The sequence below is a fragment of the Lagenorhynchus albirostris genome, chromosome 3 (assembly GCF_949774975.1).
Source record: "Lagenorhynchus albirostris chromosome 3, mLagAlb1.1, whole genome shotgun sequence".
Taxonomy (NCBI): Eukaryota; Metazoa; Chordata; class Mammalia; order Artiodactyla; family Delphinidae; genus Lagenorhynchus; species Lagenorhynchus albirostris.
In genome coordinates, this window is record NC_083097.1 from 152,484,070 (window position 1) to 152,505,762 (window position 21,693).

The 21,693-nt window shown below is 54.6% G+C and overlaps 1 protein-coding gene across 1 annotated transcript; it reads left to right on the forward strand.

Moving 5' to 3' along the window:
- The first annotated feature begins 9,150 nt into the window (after positions 1-9,150).
- Positions 9,151-20,423, forward strand: SLC34A1 (solute carrier family 34 member 1). Its single transcript, XM_060146580.1, has 12 exons — positions 9,151-9,259; positions 9,408-9,557; positions 9,643-9,771; positions 10,025-10,168; positions 11,110-11,221; positions 11,345-11,540; positions 11,624-11,719; positions 17,157-17,226; positions 17,508-17,675; positions 18,919-19,035; positions 19,136-19,260; positions 19,920-20,423. The coding sequence occupies exons 1-12, from the start codon at positions 9,151-9,153 to the stop codon at positions 20,421-20,423; spliced, it is 1,920 nt and encodes a 639-aa protein (XP_060002563.1).
- The last annotated feature ends 1,270 nt before the right edge of the window (positions 20,424-21,693 follow it).

Consider the following 21,693-nt stretch of genomic DNA (forward strand, 5'->3'; position numbering starts at 1 on the left):
CTTGTAACTGGCTCCTCACCCTTGAAGTTCCTGGGAGAGATCAGTGCGGTTTGCTGGCCTTTCTCTAGAAGTCAAGCGCAAGCCTTCCTCAGGGGGCCTTCATGGCTTGTAAACAAGAAAAATTTATTTCTCACAGTTCTAGAGGTCAGAACTCCAAGATCAGGTGCAAACATGGTGGGGTTCTGGTGAGGACCTTGTTCCAGGTTGTAACAGCCAACTTCTGTGTCCTCACATGGTGGAAGGAGTCAGGGAGCTCTCTGGGGTCTCTTTGTAAGGGCACTAATCTCACTACATCCTCATTACCTAATCACCTCCCAAAGGCCCACCTCCATATACCATCACCTTGGGCATTGGGATTTCAACATATGAATTCAGAGGGACACAAATATTTAGACCATAGCACAAGGTGACCAGGAAAGCTCTCCTGAGCTGTGTAAGCTGAGACCTTCAATGAAGCGGGACTTCTGTGTTTGTAAGTCTTAGAAATCCCACTCAGAGTCACAAGCACACACACACTGAAAGAATGCATTGGCTTATCTAATGAAGAAGTCTAGGAGTGGCTGGGTAAATTTAGGAGTTTAGATCATTTTAGTCAGGAATCTCTGTCCATCTCAGTCCTGCTTTCTTGTGTTGGCTTCATTTGCACGCGTGTTCTCTCCCTGCATGTCCTTTCTGCAAATCCCCAAAGGACGGTAGAAAATGACCAGGATTGGGATTCTGACTGGGGTCAGAGGGTCATTCCTGAACCACACTGAGTAGCCAAGCCTGGCTCATGAGATGACCTCAACAGCCAGAGGGCTGGGCCAAGCCAGCCAAACAAAATGGGCTAAGGGGGCAGAGGGCTGAAGCCTAGGTAGAAGAGCCTCCGTAGAGGTCAGCCCCTACAGGAGGAGGAATTCACATCTCCCGAGGTCCCCAAGTTAGGCATCCTCCATCCTTTATCTCATTTTGTCCTCACAACAAAACAGCCTGGTGGGGATGAAATCAAGGCTGCAGGGGGGTAAGTGACTAGTCCAGGATCATGCAGGGGATTGCCGCTGGGGTATCACCAGCACTCAGGCTGTCTGACGCAGGGACACACACCAAGGAGGGCCTGGATGCTGTAGAAACCCCCACTGGGGAGCCAGGGCCCTCTCAGAGGAGGGCACATTGATGTGGCTACTCTGGGTTGGGGGGAGTTTGGGAATTTCTGCTAAAAATTAAAAACACACGGCATGTGACTCCAGCAGTGCCACTAGAGAATCACTCACTTCTGGGCACGTGGAGGCCCATCGCTGCAGGGTTGTCTATTGCCTGAAAACTGGCAAAAGTGGATAGGGGCGGGGGGTAGGGTAACACACACACGCTCTGCGATACCACACAGCAGATAAAGAATTGGGTACAGCATGTCCTGCCATGGAAGGTTCTCCAAGACAGTTTGGTAAGAGAATGCAGAGCAATGAACATGGCATGATACCTTTATATAAACCACAAACACACAGGCACTTATAAATGTACAGAAAAGAGAGAGAATGTTCTACAAGGATACATACCAAACTGACAGGGAGGTGGGAAGCAGGAGGGGTAGTGGTCAAAGGAGACTTTCACCTTTGCTTTAATTTTTTTTAAAGGATGCAATTAAAAATAATTATAATATCACAAAGAACTCCCCAAAGCCACTTCTTTGTCACTGCTGGCCTGCCATCCCTTTCTCCAGAAGTGGTACCCAACTCTTCCATTAGGGGCTTCAGCCCACTGCCCCCTCAGCCCATTTTGACTGGCTGAGTGTGTCCCTCTGCCACAATCCCCTTGTGATCTCCTCCCCATCATGCCCCCTGAAGCAGCCCTGAGCCCTCACTGTCCCAGCCTGGCCAGGCCCCAGCTACAAGGAAGGGGGCCAGGAGCACCAGCTGGTTAACCCCTGAGGCCATGTTTCAAAGTCACTGCACAGAGGTGGACTCCTGGGTGGTCGGGAAAGGTAGCAGAGCTGCTTCCCCTCATCCCACCAGGTGGGAAGCCCGGAGAGGAGTCGGCCTGTTCACCCAGCACCCAGTGTGAAGGAAGGGAGCGAACACACATCTGCTGACCACTCTGCAGCCTCCAACACCCCCATCCTACAGAATTCACAGGCTGAGAGAGGAGGCGTGACTTCCTCAAGGACACCCGTGGGGCCCAACCCCATGTGGCTCCAAGCCTCTAAGAATCTGTCTCTTATCCCCCCACCCACCTTAATAGCCTTGGGGTACGGGATGGGCACAGGGCGAGAACAGGGCACACAGTGACCTTGGCTCTGGGCCAGCGTGGGGGCAGTTACAGGCATTGGCTGCTCACCTGGAGCTGGGCTGCAAGTGCTGATGCACTGTTCTCTGGGGACAGCCACCCCACCCCCAAGGGCGAGCACAGAGTGCACCCGGTAGGGGGCCTGGTCTGGTGATCAGGTGACTCAGACTTCTGGGGGATTAGAGGCTGGAATTCAGCTTCCACAGGGAAATGAAGGCCCAGATGGGGAGGAACACATATGGTTGGTTACAGTGAGTCAAATGTAGCCAGAGCTGGGCACAGGCCCGTACCACTGTACAACCACAGGGGTCGCCATTCATGTCCACCATGGTCCTGGGGGTGTCCAGGAAGAGCTAGGTACATGAACATGTGCATGTGTCCTGACTCCTGCAGGGAGGGACTGAGTGAGTGGTGCTCTGTGACCGTCTCAACTCCTGTCTCCAGAGAACTGGCTTGGGGGTAAAGCAGAGACAGAAAGCCAAGGAGGTGAATGAGCGTCCTACCTGCAGGCCAGCCCAGAGTGCCAGCTGCTAGGACGAAGTGGCCAGCTAAGATTGGTGGACCGGGGTAACCCTACAAGCCGAGGAGGCCCCCATCTTCCTGCCCCATTGCCAAAGCACTGAAGGAACCCAGAACCCAGACCAAAAACCTGAAGCTTGGAGTGTGGAACTGGAGCTTGGAATCTGGAGCACAAAGCCTGGATCTGGGGCCTGAAGCACAGACCCAGAACCTGGAGGCAAGAGTCAGAAGCCCAGCCTGGTGTCTGGAATCTGAAATTGAAGATTAGGGCTCAGAACCCAGAGCCCAGTGCCAAGAACCAGAGCCCCGAGCTTGACATCTGATGTCTAAAACTGAAGCCCGAGACTGGAACTCAGATACTGGAGCCCACTTGAGGCCAGAACCAGAGTGGGGACCCCAGAAATTGGAGACAAGCTCCAGGCCCAGAGCATGAAGGCCAGGACCTGAAATCTGAAGCCAACCTCCGAGCTTCAGGTCTGGAACTCAGAAGCCAGAGCCTGGGACAACCAACTGGGAGTCCACAGCCTCCCGTTCAGGCCTGGTCCCTGAGGCCAGCAGGAAGGGCATAGGGCTGGGGCCATGTAAGGAAGGGAACTGCGGGGGAAGAGGTGATTTCTGAGAAAAGCCCAAAGCAGCCTCAGCTCTTTTGGCCACAGACTTTGGCCTTGTCAGTCAATGAGTGACCGGCACTTGGGCCACCAGGATTAATCATTACATGGGGCACTTATCCCCCAAACAAGGACAGGGCATCCTCAGGTCAGCTGCCCCTGCCCTGGACCCAGAGGATCTAATGTAGCCTTGGGCTACCCCTCTGGAAAGTGGGGCTCAGATGGGACAATGTCTCAGGGCCCTGCCTGATCTGTGCCGGGCAGCTCAGATCAAAATCCAGGCTGTCTAAGAGAGGACAGTCAAGAGGGCCAGGGGAGGGACTGCTCTGTTCCCAGAGGGAGGTGACAGGTGACCCCTACCGTGTCACTCAGCCTGCTGGTGAGAGTGGATGCTTTGACCACAGACACAGAGAGGATGCACCCATGTGTGCAATGCACACTCATGCTGTGTTGGTGTGCAGTTGTGCTGGCTGCATGCCGGGCAGGAATGTTGATGCCCATATTCCCGGTGTACAGCACCGTGCCGCCTCCGTGGGGCTTATATGTTGGTTGAATATTAAATAAACATATTGATGAGAAGAGGCACAAGTTTCTCAAACTGTGCTGATGGGAAACCCTGTTGTCATTAACCAGATCCCCTCAAAAAATCCAGGTCATGAACAGATGGTCTGGAATGTCAATTTTTCCTCCTTTGATTGTCGTTAAACTTTAGGTCCTGCAGAAAACTTACGTGCAGCAAATTGTGTGTATTTAAGGAGCAAATGGATCTTAACAGAGAATTGTAGAAAAGGAGAATAACTGGAGCTGGTTGTTCTCCCAGATTGCTGGTCCAGATTGTGGTCCAGATTGCTCCCTTTCTGGACCACACACTTGCTCTTGGGACCATTCTCTACTCCGTTCAGCAATCATGCCGCTCCTGGAGAAATCCTTGTCGTCGGTGTGACGAAATTCAGTGTCTGTCAGCCTGTCCCATGCACGTTAGCCATGCTATCTCTGCTCCCACCTCCTTTTCCTTCCCCTCCTACAGCACTGCCCCGACTAGGCTCTCGAGGGCCACTAAATCCACTCTGTTCTCACGTTTCCTGACACCTCAGCAGCATTTGATCTTGCTGACCAGGGTATCTCTTTCAAAACATGGGCAACCCTGGCTTCTGGGGCATCTGCTTTTCTGCTCTTCCTCCCTATCCCTGCTGTGCCTCTTCCTGTGTCCTCCCTCAAATGTGGGTGCTCCTCTGGGCTTGGCTGGGTCTCTCCTCACTGTGCACACTCTCCCTGGGGGCACCTTCACCTGAGCCCACTCAGGCAGGAAGCCAAGTCACGCTGCGCCCTGAGGCTGTGACAGGATGCTGGTCTTTGGGCTAGCAGGGGTAGGATTTAAAAGGAAGAGGGGTGACATGGTGAGGTTTGCATTTTGGAAGGCTGGCTGGCTGCTTTTTTGGAGACTAGATTGAGGGGAGCCATCAGAGAGAAAGGCTACTACAATAACCCAGCTGAGAGATGGTGGCCAGACCGGGGAGGGGGCAAAAGGATTAGGGAGCTCCCAGAAAAGGAAAATTGGGAGAATTGGGGGATGAATTTGAGACCAAGAGGTAGAGAAGAAGCGTGTGTCAAAGATGCCTCCTCCATGTCTGGCTCCGTGTCTGGACCACATGCTGCTCACTGAGGTTGGAACATGCAAGAGGCCCCATTTGGGGAAAGGAGAACATCGCGTGCTTCAGACCCGCAGCTCCAACTGCTCGCGCCAGAGACACCTCAGACACAGTGGTACAGTTCAGTACAGACGGATCTTTGCATCTTCCCTCCAAAACTGCTCCTCCTCCTGGGTGCCTTTCTCAGTGTGAGACACCACCAGCCACCCAGGCTCCGGGCCCAGAGGTCTGGGGGAAGCCGTGGCCAGAGTGCAGGTGAGCAGACAGGGCAGGACTCACCATTCAGGGGAACACAGGGTCTGTCACAGACAGAGAGGAGGCAGGCCATGATCAGGAGTGGGCTGAGATGAGCAGAGGGGCTGAAATGCTTGGGGTCTGGGGTGTGGCCACCTTCTCCACTGCTCTCAAGAGTCCCAAAGGCAGCTCTGGTCAGCTCCCAAGTCTCCATGCTTTTGCTAGGGCTGTGGCAGCCCCACTCCCCACAAAATATTTTTGCAAGTGGTGGAGATCCATAGCATTACATAATTGTTTCTCTTGCGATGCATTTGATTAATAACTGCCTCTCCCGCTAAACCCTGAGCTCCACGAGGGCAGGGAAGGTAGGCTTCAAAGCTGTCAAAGATCCAAACCTTATTAAAAAGGAGACACACCCCCAGCCCATAAGGAGTGCCTTGGATACCTCTGCTCCCGCCCGGGGTCTGACTGGAGCAGGCAGGGGAGAGGACGTACCCAGACAATCTCTGAGCCCATCAGCTCAAGGATGAATCCAACACAAGAACTCAGTAATAATTGCATTTCCCTGGATCAGCAACGCCCCTCCCACCCGTGCATGAATGCCAGTCTTACCCAAATCACTCCCTCCAGGTAGGAGAGGTTCTAGGACACCCAAGGGTTCACCATATAAATTAGGGTTCATGACAGAACGTGATGCAACCATTAAAAACAACATCTGTGCTGAGTGTAAAGACACAGGAAAAGGCTTATGTTATAATGTTAGATGAAAAAAAGCAAGATGCAATCTTCCAGAGACAATAAAATCCAAAGTAGATAGAAAAGGCACAGGGAAAAGGACAAAAGGCGGTGTTTTAAACAACACGGTGATGTTTTTGAGAAGCAGGATTGTCTTTATTTTCCTTTTTGATATGAATGGAGACCTTTCTAGCAAGCACTGCGTAACTGATTCCCTGCCTTATTTCCCCAGAATCTTCCAGAACAAGCCATAAGACTATATGGCTTATTGTCCAAACCAGGGCACTTTGCAGAGTGAAAGGGGACTCTGGGCCAACAGTCATAAACCCGGACTTGGCCAGGCAAACCAGGACTTACAGTCACTCTCCTCAAAACCAATCCCAGCCGCACCTCCGCCCCCCCAACCCCTCTCTCCCCTGTGGGTTCTGTGGCCTAAACTACCACGGCCACAATGTGGTGGCGCTGGGATCCAAACCCAGGCTGGCCTGTTCTCTGCTCTTAGCCACTTCGACAGAGTCTGTTGTCTGTGTCGCCCTAAGATGTGTAAGATGTTGAGTAAGATTTGTAGCTCAGGGGACCCTGAGCAAACAGAGTAGCTGGTGAGCCAAGAGTTGTTGACCTGAAACAGGGCTGAGAATCTAGAGGAGATGGGGCCATTTCTTTGGCGGGGACACTTCAGCCATCCTGGAGACAGTGAAAAGGGCATGAGGGCATGAAGAGAACAAACATGCTGAGGGACTTTGTTCTAGGCACTGAGATGGGTCATTTATCTCATTGAATCCTACAACTCACTGAAAAATTCATGCTCATTGCCATTTTATAAGGGAAGGGACTAGGGCTCAGGGAGGTGAGTACTTAGAATCCCAGGCAGACTCAGGGACTGGACCATTTCTTGGATCAGGAGAGAAGCTGGCCTTGCAATCTTGGCTCAGCATGGAATAGGAACTCAACTACTGTGCTTAGAAATGGATGGATAGACACAAGGCTGGCTGGCTGGCTGGCTGGCTAGGTGGATGGATGGAAGGATGGATGGATGGATGGATGGATGGATGGATGGATGGATGGATGGATGGATGGGCCGATGGATGTTAGGTCACTCAGACAGTTGCCCAAGCTAGATCTTGAATGGAACTCACCACTCCTGGATCTGAGAAAATCTTAGTCCCTTAGAAGGGAAGCTCCCTTCTCATCTCTCTGTGAATATGGGCCCCAACTCAGGCTCCAAGGTCCTGTAAAGAGAAATAAGCTTCTCAAAGACTCCCTAAGACCCCTGTCTGGGTTTCAGGGACTCTACAACAGACCTCATGTTATCATCAACTTCCTGATCCAGAAGCCCAACTGTGATATATTTCCTCTCCCTCCCACCCTCCCAACACCAATTGTCCTGCCCAAGTATCCCTGGGATGCATCTTCTCCTCTCCATCCCTCTTCTTCCCACTTAGATTCAGACCTCATCCTCTCTCACCTGGACCATCTCATCACCCTTTTAACCGGTCTCTCTGCTTCCAGACTCACTCCCTTTGACACATCCGAACCCCACACACCTGGGACCATTCTAAAATGCAGACCAGGCCCTGCCCCATCTGGCCAGGGGCAGATTCTCTCAGGCTCACATCCTGGATCTGTGGTCTTGGACCCTCCACAATTCAGCGCTACATAGCTTCTCTGGGTTTGTCTTCTGTTGCTTCCTCCATCACACACTCCCTCTCCTCTAAATGCCCCTCAAGACACACAGAGAGACCCATAGACACTCAGATGCAAGGCAAGGCTGAAGGGTGTTTGTGTTACTCCTTGCAGAGTACTGTCAGGCCAAGAAGGAGGGAAAGGGGCCAGAGCCATGGAATCTCTGGGGACCCTGGGAATGAGGTGCCTGAGTGGCATCAGGGTCTCTGCCTGGGGGCATGGGATGCATCTGTGCCCTCCTTGCTGGGTCTGGGTCATGGTTCTAGCTGAGTATCTGTGTGGGGGAGGGGAGAGCCTGTCCACAGACTCCCCCTGCAGAGCTGACGATTAGCAATTAACCGGGAGGAATCTACGGGGGTGAGGTTAATTGGGGAACAGAGGGAGGGCAGCTAGGGTTCCAGGGACTTTGCCCTTGACCCGAGGATATAAAGAAGAGGATCCCAGGTTCTCCTCAGGCCCCTAGGGCTTCCCTGAGCATCTGAGCAGGAGCTGAAACACAGAACACCAAGGTGAGTCCAGGGTCCCCACATCCCAACCCCATCCCCAACCCTTAGTAGGAAACAGGCTCCTCACCTCTGTCCTTACTGTGCCTCTGTTTCCTGTCCCGTATAACATCTCAGTCCCAGCCCAGCCTGGCTCACTGCCCCAGAGTAAAACGGACTCATGCTCTTCCAGAGCTTGGAATTCAGCTCTGCATGCCCCACAACCCCACAGCCAGGGCCCTTGGAATAAGGTTGGGGGTGAAGGGTGGGGTGCTGAAGCAGACTGGGGCACTCCCACCCCAACAGCCGGGAACTCCTGTGGCAATTCAGGGGCAGCTAAAGCAAGTCAAGGGCTTCCCAGACTTGGGGACAGGATGGGGGCCCTCCTTAACTAAACAAGTCCTGGTCTGAGCCTCATTCATGGCAGAAAGGCCCATCAGTGCTTGTTTATTGCTGGGGGCTAAGGGTGGATGGGGAAAGAAGTTCATTTGTGAGGATGAACCCCTGTGCCCCAGGGGCACTCTCGTGACACCTGTATCTGTCATTAGAACACTTGCTCCCATTGCCATGTTCCATCTATTTGAGGGATTATTTCATTGACATCTGATTCTCCACTAGACTTTGAGCTTCCTGGGGGAAGGAGCTGCATCTGTACTTAGCCAGCTGTACCCCAGCATCAAGCTCAGTGCCTTAGATAGAGTAGATGCTCAATAAATACTTGCTGAATGAATAGGTGAATGAATCCCCAAATCTGTGCTGAGACCTGAGTGTGCAGCTCTGGGTGTGTGTGTGTGGGGTTGGAGGGTGTGCTTCGCTGGAGGTATGTTTGTGATCACACACCATGGGTGTTTGCGCACGTGAGTGTATGGGTGTGGGTGTGGAGGGATGGGTGTGTGAGTGTGTGTGAGTTTCCAGGACACAGCAGTTCTCACTCAGTGTTGCTGTGCCCCTGATGTGCAGGGCCCACAGTGTGTACCCAGGATGATGTCCTACGGAGAGAGGCTGGAGAGCCGGGCTGTCTCCCCACTCCCAGTCTGTGGGGGGCACATGACGTGTGGGGCGGCGTTTGCCTATGTGCCCAGCCCACAGGGTGAGTGCTGCTCCCACCCCTGGACCCTGCTTGCCCTCAGTTGCCCACGTCCTGCCCCGGTGGGGAGGCCTCCACCCCTCTGCCCACCCCTCCCAACCTCCCCAGGACCTGGGGCCTCAGGGAACTGCTGACCAGCCTCGCTCCCCAGTCCTGCACAGGATTCCAGGGACCTCAGCCTATGCCTTCCCCAGCCTGGGCCCCATGGCCCTCGCCGAGCAAGGCTGCCCCTACGGGGAGGTTCTGGAGCACCATGACCCGCTGCCTGCCAAGCTGGCCCAGGAGGATGAGCAGAAGCCAGGTGGGCCTGGGTCGGGGTGGCAGGGGCGTCGGCAGTCACTGGCAGAGCCCTCCAGCCACTGTGCTCATGATTGGCCCCTCTCCAGAGCCTGGGTTGGCCCAGAAGCTGTGCCGGGCTGGCTTGACGCTCCTCAAGGTACCACTGATGCTCATCTTCCTCTACCTCTTCGTCTGCTCCCTGGACGTGCTCAGCTCAGCCTTCCAGCTGGCCGGAGGTAGGGGAACAGAACCAGAGGAATTATAGAAACAGAACCTGCAGGAGATATATAGAGATCTATGATTTATTGCAAGGAATTGGCTTACGTGATTGTGAAGCACGCTGGGCCTCTTGGGCAGAAGCCAATACTGCAGTGCACAGGTGGAATTTCTCCTTCCCCAGGGAAGCCTCAGGGGAGAGGTAGGGCGGAGGGGAGGGGACCAGGGAAGGGTTTTGAAGGGTCTCGGACAACACTGGCTCATGCTCCCCAGGGAAAGTGGCTGGCGACATCTTCAAGGACAATGCCATCCTGTCCAACCCGGTGGCGGCGCTGGTGGTGGGGATCCTCGTGACCGTGCTGGTGCAGAGCTCCAGCACCTCCACATCCATCGTGGTCAGCATGGTCTCCTCCGGCTGTGAGTAAGCCCACCAGGGCCAGGGAAGGAGTTGGGGGCTGGGATGCTGGACGCGCGGCTGGGGTGGGAAGAGCAGGAGTGGGGGCAGGGGCCGCAGGCAATGGGCAGCTCTGGTGTCTCCCACTCTGTTCTCCAAAGCATGGCCTGGAGTCTCAGCCAGGAGGGGCGTCCCAGGAGCTGGGAAGGGTGGCAACTAGGGAGTACAGCCTCAGGAAGGCTCACCTTCATGTCACCACACAGTCACTCATTCCATCAATCAAGGGAACAGAACCAGAGGAATTAGAGAAACAGAACCTGCGTGAGATATATAGAGATCTATGATTTATTGCAAAGAATTGGCTTACGTGATTGTGAGGCAGGCTGGGCCTCTTGAGCAGAAGCCAATACTGCAGTGCATAGGTGGAATTTCTTCTTCCCCAGGGAAGCTTCAGTTTTGCTCTTAGGGCCTTTAATCTCATGAGATGAGGCCCACCCAGATTATTGAGGTTAATCTTTTCTCAAGGTCAATTGATGGTTGAGGCAAATCCATCCACAAAACACCTTCACAGCAACATCTAGGTTAGTGTTGGACTGAATAACTGGGTACTAGCCAAGCTGACACATGAAAGTGACATCACACTTGTGTACACATGTGCACACACAAGCACAGAGACACATTTGAATTTAGGACCCGTGCCCTCGTGGACATGCACCCACACACTCGTTCACATATACACAGGTGCAGTACACATATGTGAACATCAGTTCACATGTACGCACACATGTAAACACACAGCATGTGCCCCCATGTACCTGTGATGCTGAGGCCGAGCAGAGTCAGCAGCATGGCAGGAATGCCTGCTGGGGGCTGGGATGAGGGCAGTGGGTCTGACAGGAGAGGTTGTGGGGCAGGAGCTGGGTGGCCCTTATCCAGTTAGTTAAGAGGCGCCCTCTTCTACCAGTGCTGGAGGTAAGCTCTGCCATCCCCATCATCATGGGCTCCAACATCGGCACCTCCGTCACCAACACCATCGTGGCCCTGATGCAGGCGGGGGACAGGACTGACTTCCGGCGGTGAGGGGGTGGAGCAGTGAGGGGCCTGTCCTTGTCGGGGGAGGGTGGTCCCAGACACCAGGAGCCCCCAATCTGAGTGCATCCTGGCTCCAGCCTGCCCTGCAACGTGGCCTCCCTGCCCAGGGCCTTCGCGGGGGCCACAGTGCACGACTGCTTTAACTGGCTGTCAGTTCTGGTCCTGCTACCCCTGGAGGCTGCCACCGGGTACCTGCACCACATCACTCGACTTGTGGTGGCCTCCTTCAACATCCGCGGCGGCCACGATGCCCCTGACCTGCTCAAGATCATCACAGAGCCCTTCACTAAGCTCATCATTCAGGTGGAGGCAGGGCTGTCATGGGGTGGGGGCTGGGGGACTGTAGGACCCCACCCTCACTCCCCCCTCCCACACCTTACCCACAGCTGGACAAGTCCGTGATTACCAGCATTGCCACGGGGGATGAGTCCCTGAGAAATCACAGTCTCATCCGGATCTGGTGCCACCCAAACCCCATGGAGGTGAGTCCCAGGTCTGGCTTCAGTGAGAAGACTCCTTCTCCAGACAGCTGACTGCCAGTGTCGTCTGTTCAAAAGCTCTATGTAGACCTAGGGGATCATTTACCCTGGGAGGACAAACATGGGGCACTTTTGCGGTGATACTGTGCCTAGGGCAGATGTTGCTACACCCTGCCAGCCTCACACCAGCTTCAGGCAGCCATTGCCAATCAATTAGAGTTAGCATGTCATCGATCCAGCCCAGAGATTGGTTCTCAAAGTGTGGACCAGTGGCACACATACCACCTGGGAACCCATTAGAGATGCAAACTATCCGGCCCTTTCCTAGACCCACTAAATCAGAAAAAAACAGGTGGAGCCCAGCAGCCTACATTTCAACAAGCCCTCTAGGCCTGTTCCACGCTCAAGTTGAAGAACCACTGATATGGCTCAACCCTGTCGTTTCATAGGTAGAGAAATTGGCTCCAAGGGGCTAAGAAACTCTCCAGAGCTTGTCCTACCGCTTCAGGGCCCCAAGCGCAGGTCTTGCAATCTAGGGCTCTCTCTTCTCCCGGGTGCCAGGGGGGTTAACGACTCACTTCTGCCGTGTTTGGGGGCCCAGGTAATGTGCGGAGGTGGGCAGGGAGAGAGTGCTATAAGGATGCCTGGGAAAAATAGGACCAACAGGAAACTGGTCCAGGAGCAGGACAAGTGGGCCATGGAGACCTCACTGGAGACACAACAGCTACTTGTACTGATATTGGGCTCCTTCCCCTGGAGACTCCCACAGGCCGGTGTCCCTTTGTCCTGCTGCACTCTTCCTGCTGCTTTCTGGCTTCTAATGCCTGGAATGAGGCTCCGTTTGGATCAGTTGGACACTCGTGGACCAGCCATTACACCAGGCTAACATGGAAGCTAACTATTAGCACACTTTCTCACTCAGCCATAAAAAGGAAAATGCTTCATCAAAACCATAATCCACAGTATTTGCTCCCCCTTGATTATGACATACAAGAAGTAACACCATTTAGAATGAAAGACAAGGAAACCGGAAGCCCAGCACACCCTCTTCACTTGCTACTTGATGTTCCCAGACTTTATCCCAGTGTGAACAGAGAACATTCTTTCAACTGGCCCTGCAAGGTTCCTTTGCATCTGAGTGGCACACAGCTCCAGCTCAGTCCTTCTGAGTGTTCAAGGCAGTTTGACATCAAAAAGCCCATGCAGACAGCTTTCACGCTGGCTTTGTGACCCCTCTAACACATCTCTCCTTCTCATGAGCACTCTGGGCCCTCTCCAAGCTCTCTGAATGGCCAAAATCCCCTCTGCTTCACAGCAAAACCTGAAAGAGACCAAAGTCACACACTTTGAACTTCACAGAAAGCAAGCTGTGGAAGGGAGCTCCTCAGCCGTGGCGATCCTCGAGTCCTCTGAAATCCCTGCTGCCTGCCTGCAGCTGCATTCACCTGGTCTCCCCTTGAAGGATGCACCAGCAAATGTAGCTCTCACCCAATGGAATCCTCAGTGATGCTGGTCCTGAGGCCAAGGGACTGGAAGCAACCCACCCAAGTTCACTGGGCTGGGGCTGTCCTCACTGGTTCCTCCGCTGAGCCTGCTACCACTCGCCTGAGCACTGTTTTCTCGTCCCAGCTCTCCCGGGAAACCTTCCCTTGAGAGCAGGGTCCAGACTGGATTTCCTTGGCTTGGAGAGTAGCTGGGGGTGGGATGTGAGCTCCCTGTTCTGGCCCTCTCTCTGGGACAGTCCCCTTTGGAAAATGGCTCACTCAGCCACGTGCACTGGCAGCTCCTGCACTGAAGACTCACGTTTTTCCTCTGGCCACCGAGTCTCCTGTGGCTCCTTCCAACCTGTTCTCATTGCTTCCAGCTTTCACCAAGCTAGGCCCAACCTCGCCTAAGCCAGCCTCCAGGGCACCTATGTGACTGACAGTCTGGGGTTTTCCAGATGGTGAAAGAAAAACCAGAGGCAGTGTTTGTTAGCATCCTAACAATTCTTGATGTTCCAGGGTCCTGACACTGTCCTGGGAATTACCTTCTTGTGTGGTCACAGTGTGGATTGTCAACCCTATGTACCTGGTTTAAACCAGCTTCTTTTGAGGACTTGCATCCTGGGAGACAGGGATTGTCACAACCCCATTTTAAACAGGTTCAGACAGGCTTGTCCAAGTCTATGTGATTGAGGTAGGACAAAAATCCTGGTGGAATCTGGAGCCCACACTCTTGACTCTCCATTTCGCTGTCCCTTCCAGATGTATATCCCACCATAGGTGTCCATTTCCCACTCTGCCTATCAGGCGTGAATGCCACCAGGTGACCACAGCCACTTGAGAACCTCCAGGGGTGGTAGGTGTGGCCGTAAAAAAAAATCAATTCTCCTCTTTGCCACCAGATGGCGCTGCTAGCAGAGCACTCACGCTCTGCTTCCAGAAAAGCAAAGACCCTAAAACACCTCTTCTCCTGGAGGGGAGACTACTGCGCACACCCACATCCTGCACGGTTTTCCCCAGGGGAAGGATTCTTGGAGCCCACATCCCTCTGTGAGCTTAATCATACTTCAGTTCCCAGAGGTGTCTCCTGAATTTGGGTTGTCTATGCAAGCACATAAATCCCAAACTCTTTCTTCCCAGATTCCTCACAACTAGCCCCTGGGGAGAAGTGGGCAGCATTATGGACCTCATGCTTCAGACAAAGAAACTGAGGCTTAGAGAGGTTATGTGTTTTGTCCAGTGTCACACAGCAGGGAGTGCTCAGCTGGGGTTGAGCCCAGGGCTAAGGCACCCCCTCCACATGCCCCTCCCTCTCCTCCACCCCCACCTACCCCAGGCCCAAGAGGGATGGGCATATCCTGGGGCTATGCCCCAGACCCTGGGCCTGGCAGCTCTTTATCTAGGCTGGAGCTCCCACCTTCCCCTCTGCTGGTCAGGGAAACCCCAGGGCCTGCTCCTTCCCCTCCCGTCTCTGCCCACCCAGCCTGGCAATGCATTTGACCCCCTCTCTGCCACTCTTGCTGCCTCCACACTCCTCTCTTGCACTTTAGGGTCTCTGGACTGGCCCTTTGAGCTCAGCCAGGGCCACATAACCCCAGGCAGGAAGGTCAAGTTTCCAAACCTCAGAAGTCCTAGCCCCCAGCCTTGCCCTGCCCCGACATTGTCAGCACTGAGTGGGACCCCAGTGGAGCTCCTCTCCTCCTCTTCCAGCCTCCCCAGGTCCCAGAGAACCCTCCCCCAAGAGACCCCTAGACCCAGTGCAGTGCAGGATGGTCCACCAAGTTCCTTCCCAGCAGGGCCAGGATCTTCAGGCATGTCTGCAGGAGCCATTGATCCTGACCTAGGAAGTCAACCCGTACTCATACACCATGTGATACTAGATAGGCCCAGGGAAGGAGGGGGTCTAATCCTTATTTGGAGGCACAATTTATCGAAGGCTTGTCATGATCTAAGCCCTGTCGTGAGTGCTTCACACATATTTCCTCCTGTAACCTTTGCAACAGCTCTTTTCTTTTCCTGCTTTAGAGAAAACAGGCTCAGTGAGGCGGCATGACTTGCACAAGGTAGCTGAGATAAAAGCAGGATTTGAACTCAGATCTGCCAGACAGCAAACACCCGGCTGTCTCCCAGTTACCACCACTTTCCCAGCCGGCTTTTCCAATCAAGCCCATCAGAGACTATTTTCTCCTGGGTTCTCGGCCTGCAATTCTGGCCCAGGCTTGAGGATGCCCCAGGGCCCTGGTATGGCCAACTGGGTACACAGAGGAGCACGCTGCCCCCCTCAAGGGAGTACATGCCATTAAAATAAACCCCGATTTAAAGTCAGGTGCCATAAATGGTTCTTATCTCTAACACACATTTTTTTTTAAATGACACAGATTAGAATAAAACATAAAGGAGCTGTAAATCCAAGTGCCAGCACCACGCCTGAGCCCTTACCCTCAGCACCCAGGAAGGTCAGAGGGGTGTGAGATGGAGACCCCACAGGGGGAATGGGACCAGGGTCCATATCAGCTCCCAGAGGAGGCAGATGGTGGTGACGGGGAGAAGCTGTGACTCTTTCATTTTGCCTGGGGCCCAAGGAGTAAGGGCCCCTTTCTGCCGCTCAAGTCCTCCTTTGTGATATGGCTTCTTCCTAGCCAAGCCTGGCCCACTCTCTACTTTCACTGATGGGACCCTGGGGGAAAGGTAAGGAGCCCAGGTTGCATTTTTAAAAAGAACTCCTTAGGGAATTCCCTGGCAGTCCAGTGGTTAGGACCCCGTGCTTTCACTGCTAGGGGCCTGGGTTTGATCCCTGGTCGGGGAACTGAGATCCCACAGGCTGTGCCAAGGAAAAGAAAAAAACTCCTTAACCCAAGAAGGCTACGAATGAGTGGTTCCAGACTGGCCAGACTGGCCTTCACAGAATTGTAAAGTATGTCTTAAAGTGGTTGCCAACATTTACAGATTGGGAGATTTTATCTAAACCTTCAGAGTTGTGGTTTCTCTTGTAGAATCAGGCCCTTTGGCTAAGCTGGGCTAAATCCCTGGACAGTGACAGTGTCCTGGAGCTGAGTAGCTGCTGCCCCTTTAGGCCCAGGACACTCCCCACCACCCCCACGCAAGGCTGAGCCCCTCACTTAGGCTACCTGCTTGTCCTGGGCCTTCTGATTTAAGGGCCCTCTCCAGGAACCCCCTCCTCTTCACCGATAGTAGGTGGGGGAGGGAAGAGATGTTGGTCCTGGGCCCTCTGCTCCACCCCCTCCAGATAAGGAATTGAGCAAGAGGAAAACAGAACGTGGGCTACGTGCCTGAGGGGAGAGGACAGGGCAAGGATGCTGGTGAAGAGGAGGCCCTGAGACAGGGATTGATAATAAAAGATGGGGAAGGGAGAGTTTTCAGAAGAAGTGGGCCATGGTCAGCAGCCTCCAATGCCAAGGAGAGGTAGAAGAAAACATGGACAAGACACCATCAGATCAGGAGGCCCCTGCGGGCCCCCGTGAGAGCCAGATCAGTGGGTTGATGGGGCTGAATATTCTGAGGGCCGACTACAGCCAGATTCTCCTGTGGCAGATATTTTCAACTCCATTTCATCATTGGAGGAAACACTCAGAGAGGGCAAGCAAAGCATTCAGGGGCATGTAGTCAAGAGGACCATCTGGGGCTTCCCTGGTGGCGCAGTGGTTGAGAGTCCGCCTGCCAATGCAGGGGACACAGGTTTGTGCCCCGGTCCGGGAAGATCCCACATGCCACGGAGCGGCTGGGCCCGTGAGCCATGGCCGCTGAGCCTGTGTGTCTGGAGCCTGTGCTCCGCAATGGGAGAGGCCACAACAGTGAGCAGCCCGCGTACCGCAAAAAAAAAAAAAAGAGGACCATCTGTATCCCCTCCATCCCCCATCTCTCCCTAACCCCTACCTCAGCCCCCATCCCAGGCTGCATTTTCCTGAATTCTCTAAGTCACTCTCCTCTTAATCTAGGTTCCCTCCCGCAGGCCCAGGGCAGAGGCCAGCACCAGCCGGATGCTCGGAAATGCCACCATGGAGAAATGTGAGTACCTGCAGCGTGGGAGATGTCTGGCATGGCAGGGCAGAGTCTGGCAGAGGCAGAGCCATCTCCCACCTGGCCACTGCTGCTTCCAGCCCCAGAAGGACAGCTGTCAGCCAGCCCAGCTCTTGGGCTTGGGTCTGGCCCTGCTCTAGAGGTTGAAGAGACATGAGGCAAGGCCTTTGGCTCTGAGCCCAAGAGGGTGGCAAAGGTTGGGGGCTAGGAGCTGGATTGAGGGGGTCAGCTCTCAGAAGCTTGATACCACTACCACCACCCTCCCGCAGGCAGCCACATTTTCGTGGACACAGGCCTGCCTGACCTGGCTGTGGGGCTCATTCTGCTGGCTGGCTCCCTGGTGCTCCTGTGCACCTGCCTCATCCTCCTCGTCAAGATGCTCAACTCTCTGCTCAAGGGCCAGGTGGCCAAGGTCATTCAGATGATTATCAACACTGGTGAGCCTCGAGCAGTGGGTGGGCAGGCCCCAGGATGGGCCCTTCTGGATCTTGCTGAGTCCTGCCACTGCCTTGGTGTGTGATCTGGGTAAAGCCCTACCATCTCTGAGCCTCAGTTTCCCCATGTGAACAAAGAAGAGATTGGACGAGGTGATTTTTGAGGCCCCTGAGGTGCTGACAGCTGGGGATCTGTGGCTGCTTCCAGCTGTGGTTCCATTCTAGCAGGTGGCTCCAAAGAGATTCTCAGAGGCCATTGTTTGATTCAGTTAATAGTCATTAAGCCCCTACTGTATGCCAAGCATGGCCTGGTGCCAGGGATACAGAGGTGAGCCACACAGAGATGGCTCCTGCCCTCAGGGGGCTCACAGCCCAGAGGGAGAGACAAGCAATAAAAAAGTGATCGAGGGGGGATAAATTCAGACAGAACAGTAACTGCCAAGGAGAAAGCAAAACACAGCAAATAGAATATGGAAGAGGCTGCTTTTGATGGGTGGTCAGTGGCTTCTGTGCAGAGGTGACATTTGAGCAGGGACCTAAATGTGGAGCAGTCAGATGTGGCTGAAGAGCTTTTCGGGTGGAGGGAACCTACCCGAAAGTGCAAAGGCTCCAAGGCAGGACTCAGCTGGGCAGGCCTGTGGCACAAAAAGGTGGCCAGCAGTGTGGTGGGAGCTCAGTGAGGTGGAGAGAGGTAGGGAGAGGTCAGCGAGGTAACAGGGACAGAGCAGGTCCCAGGCTGCACTCAGAGCCTAGACTTTATCCAGGCTAATAGGGGCACTTGGGGGTTTGGGCAGGGCAGTGATACCATCTGACTTTCATTTAAGCCTCATTTTGAGCTTTTGGGACACTGCCTGGCACTGGCAAAGGCAGCATGACAAACGCCGGAATAAGGGGCATCCATGGATCTATGGGAGCTCAGAGGAGGGAGAAGCAAAGTCTGCCCAGGGGCTGGGGTCAGGGAGAGCTTTCCAGTGGCAGTGATATCCACGCTGAGTCCCGAGGATGAATATTTAGGAGTGAGGAGGATGTCCCAGGCAGAGGGAACAAGGGAGCAAAAGCATGATAGAAGCAGGCTGAGAAGGGCCTTTAATCCAAGATCAAAGAGGACCAGGAAAAGCCACCGCAGTCGAGCAGGGGACTGACAAGGTCCCACTTGGAAGCTGACATGGATTCCTCCTCCCAAAGGAAAGTCCCTGCCCCCTCCCAATGCCCTCCCACTGACCCTACTGGGACCGTTTGCTCGCAGATTTTCCCACCCCCTTCACCTGGGCCACAGGCTACTTTGCCATGGTGGTGGGCGCTGGCATGACCTTCGTTGTCCAAAGCAGTTCTGTATTCACCTCGGCCATCACCCCACTCATCGGTAAGTCCCTACGCCGAGGCAGGGTCAGGTGGGGCAGGGCTGACAGGAAAAGGGCTGAAGGAAGGAGCTGGGGAGACCATGTCCTCTCCTCTACCCCCAGGCCTGGGTGTGATCAGCCTTGAGCGCGCCTACCCACTCACACTGGGCGCCAACATCGGCACCACCACCACGGCCATCCTGGCTGCACTGGCCAGCCCCCGGGAGAAGCTGTCCAGTGCTTTCCAGGTGCGCTTGGGAGAGTAACCCTGGCCAGAGGCAGGACAGGGCTAGGACTGGTGCCTGGAGCCTGACCCAACGTAGGACAACACGTACAAATTAGTTTTTGACTGCCTAGTACGGGCCACCTGCTATGCCAGACTCTATGGGAACCATACGGGCAAAGTATACCTGGTGCTGCCCTCAAGACCTTAGTGTCTAACAGGGGAGAGACATTACTGAGAGCCACACCAATCAAACAAGAGTGAGAGGGATTTGTACTCTGAGGAAGGGGTGCTGGCTCAGTTTGGGGGATCAAGGACTGGGGGGGCAGACAGCAAAGGGGTTGCTGTTCTAGGAGCAAAGGAGTAACTGATAAGCCAGGATGTTGCCCACTCAGAAGGCCAGAGCTCCTGAGCCAGAAACTGATGTGAATCTTTTAGCTACTGGATCTGGGCAGGATCTGCTGGGGAATTCCTGAGAGGGAGATCAGTGGGGGAAATGTGGAGAGTTCAGGGCAGCAGTTATTTACCTACTGGTCCAGAAGTGTTTCAGTATTTTACTGGGGGAATGTCAGCCCTAAGTGCTGACTTTCCTGCTGCCCAGACCCTGTAGGGCCACTGTTATCTATCCTGACTCAGGAGCTGGCACCCCTGCCCACCTCCACCCCTCCGCCCTCTCCCCTGCAGATTGCCCTCTGCCACTTCTTCTTCAACATCTCAGGCATCCTGCTGTGGTACCCCGTGCCCTGCACGCGCCTGCCCATCCGCATGGCCAAGGCGTTGGGCAAACGCACTGCCAAGTACCGCTGGTTCGCCGTCCTCTACCTCCTCCTGTGCTTCCTGCTGCTGCCGTCGCTGGTGTTTGGCATCTCCATGGCAGGCTGGCAGGCCATGGTAGGTGTGGGCACACCCTTTGGGGCCCTGCTGGCCTTCGTGGTACTTGTCAGCATGCTGCAGAGTCGCAGCCCCGGGCGCCTGCCCAAGTGGCTGCAGACATGGGACTTCCTGCCCCACTGGATGCACTCCCTGCAGCCCCTGGACCACCTCATCACCCGCGCTACCTTGTGCTGTGCCAGGCCCGAGCCCCGCTCACCCCCGCTGCCTGCCAGGGTCTTCCTGGAGGAGCTGCCCCCTGCCACACCCTCCCCCCGCCTCGCGATGCCCAATCACCACAACGCCACCCGTCTCTAGGCTCCAGCCCAGACTGCTGCCTGGAGTCAGGAAATGCCTGTGCCTGGTGCCCGGGGTAGAAGGGCAGAGGGGTGTGTCTGTGTACTCTGGGCATGCACCTGTCCTTGCACAGGTCCTCAGAGGTCTGGGCTTTTGTAACTGAGAGACAGTGTTATGTGCACATGTGGGCATGTTGGGGTGAGCCTGTGTGACAGCCTGCATATGCGTACTGATGCACCTGGGGGTGGAGTGAGGGGGTGCGTGCCAACTGCATGTTACTTGGGTATGGTTTGAGTCCTTTGCACATGTGTTTGGAGACCTGCACTGTGTCCTTGTGCACACACAACTCTGACTGGGCTGGGTGGGAGTAAGGGTGAGTCTGAGTTCATGACCTACAGCTGTTTGCTCGCGCACAGATGTGGGAGCCTGAGTCGCTGGCTGAATTCTCGCCCCCTCCCTGCCACCTTCCTTCCTCCATGATACCATTCTCCTCATCCTCACCCAGGTTTTCTGTATCATTGTTACAACCCTCTTCCCCAACACTGTTTGATTTAAAAAAAAAAAAAAGAAATGAAATTCTCATTGTGCACTTGGAAGTCTGCTTGCTCTCCATCTAGGGGGGAGGAGAGACCATGGTTTGGGGTTCAGCAGTACTATCTCCCCTCCCAAAGAGAGCCTGTTGTGCCCTATCTGCCTCTTGCTCACCCACCTCATTGCCTCCCTCCCTCCCTCTCTCTGGGATAAAAATCAGTTCTCCAGAAAACAAGTGATAAATGGGGGCCTGTCAGGGCCACTCGGGGAAGGAGAGGCAGGGTGGAGATGGGCAAGAGAGGTCATGCCCTGGACCCCAGTGCACAGGGCGCAGAAACTAGCCACTCTCCCTCCCACCTTTATCCTCTACTTTTGGGCAATAAACCAGCCTTCATTTAAACCCACCCAAGTTTTTCAATTCCTCCTCCTCCATAGGGCCCCCTGAGCTGAGGCCTGCAGAGGGAGGGTCAAGGGGGGGGGTGCTAAAGTTCCTCCCTCTAGTCCAGGGACATATCCAGGGCCTTTGGACCCCAAGGAGGCAGGAACGCTGTGGGGCCCCAGACCTAGTTATGATGGTCTGCAACATGTGCCTCCCCACCCCCACCTCTGTCCCCTATGAAGTATGTGCAGGGAGATGCAAGGGCCTGCAAGCCCTAGAGCTGCTCTCCAGGCTACCAGCCCCACCATCACCCACTCACAACCCTCACTAGTGCTTCCTCTTGCCATGTGGAGGGGGTGAGAAGTATCCTGGCCTCCAACT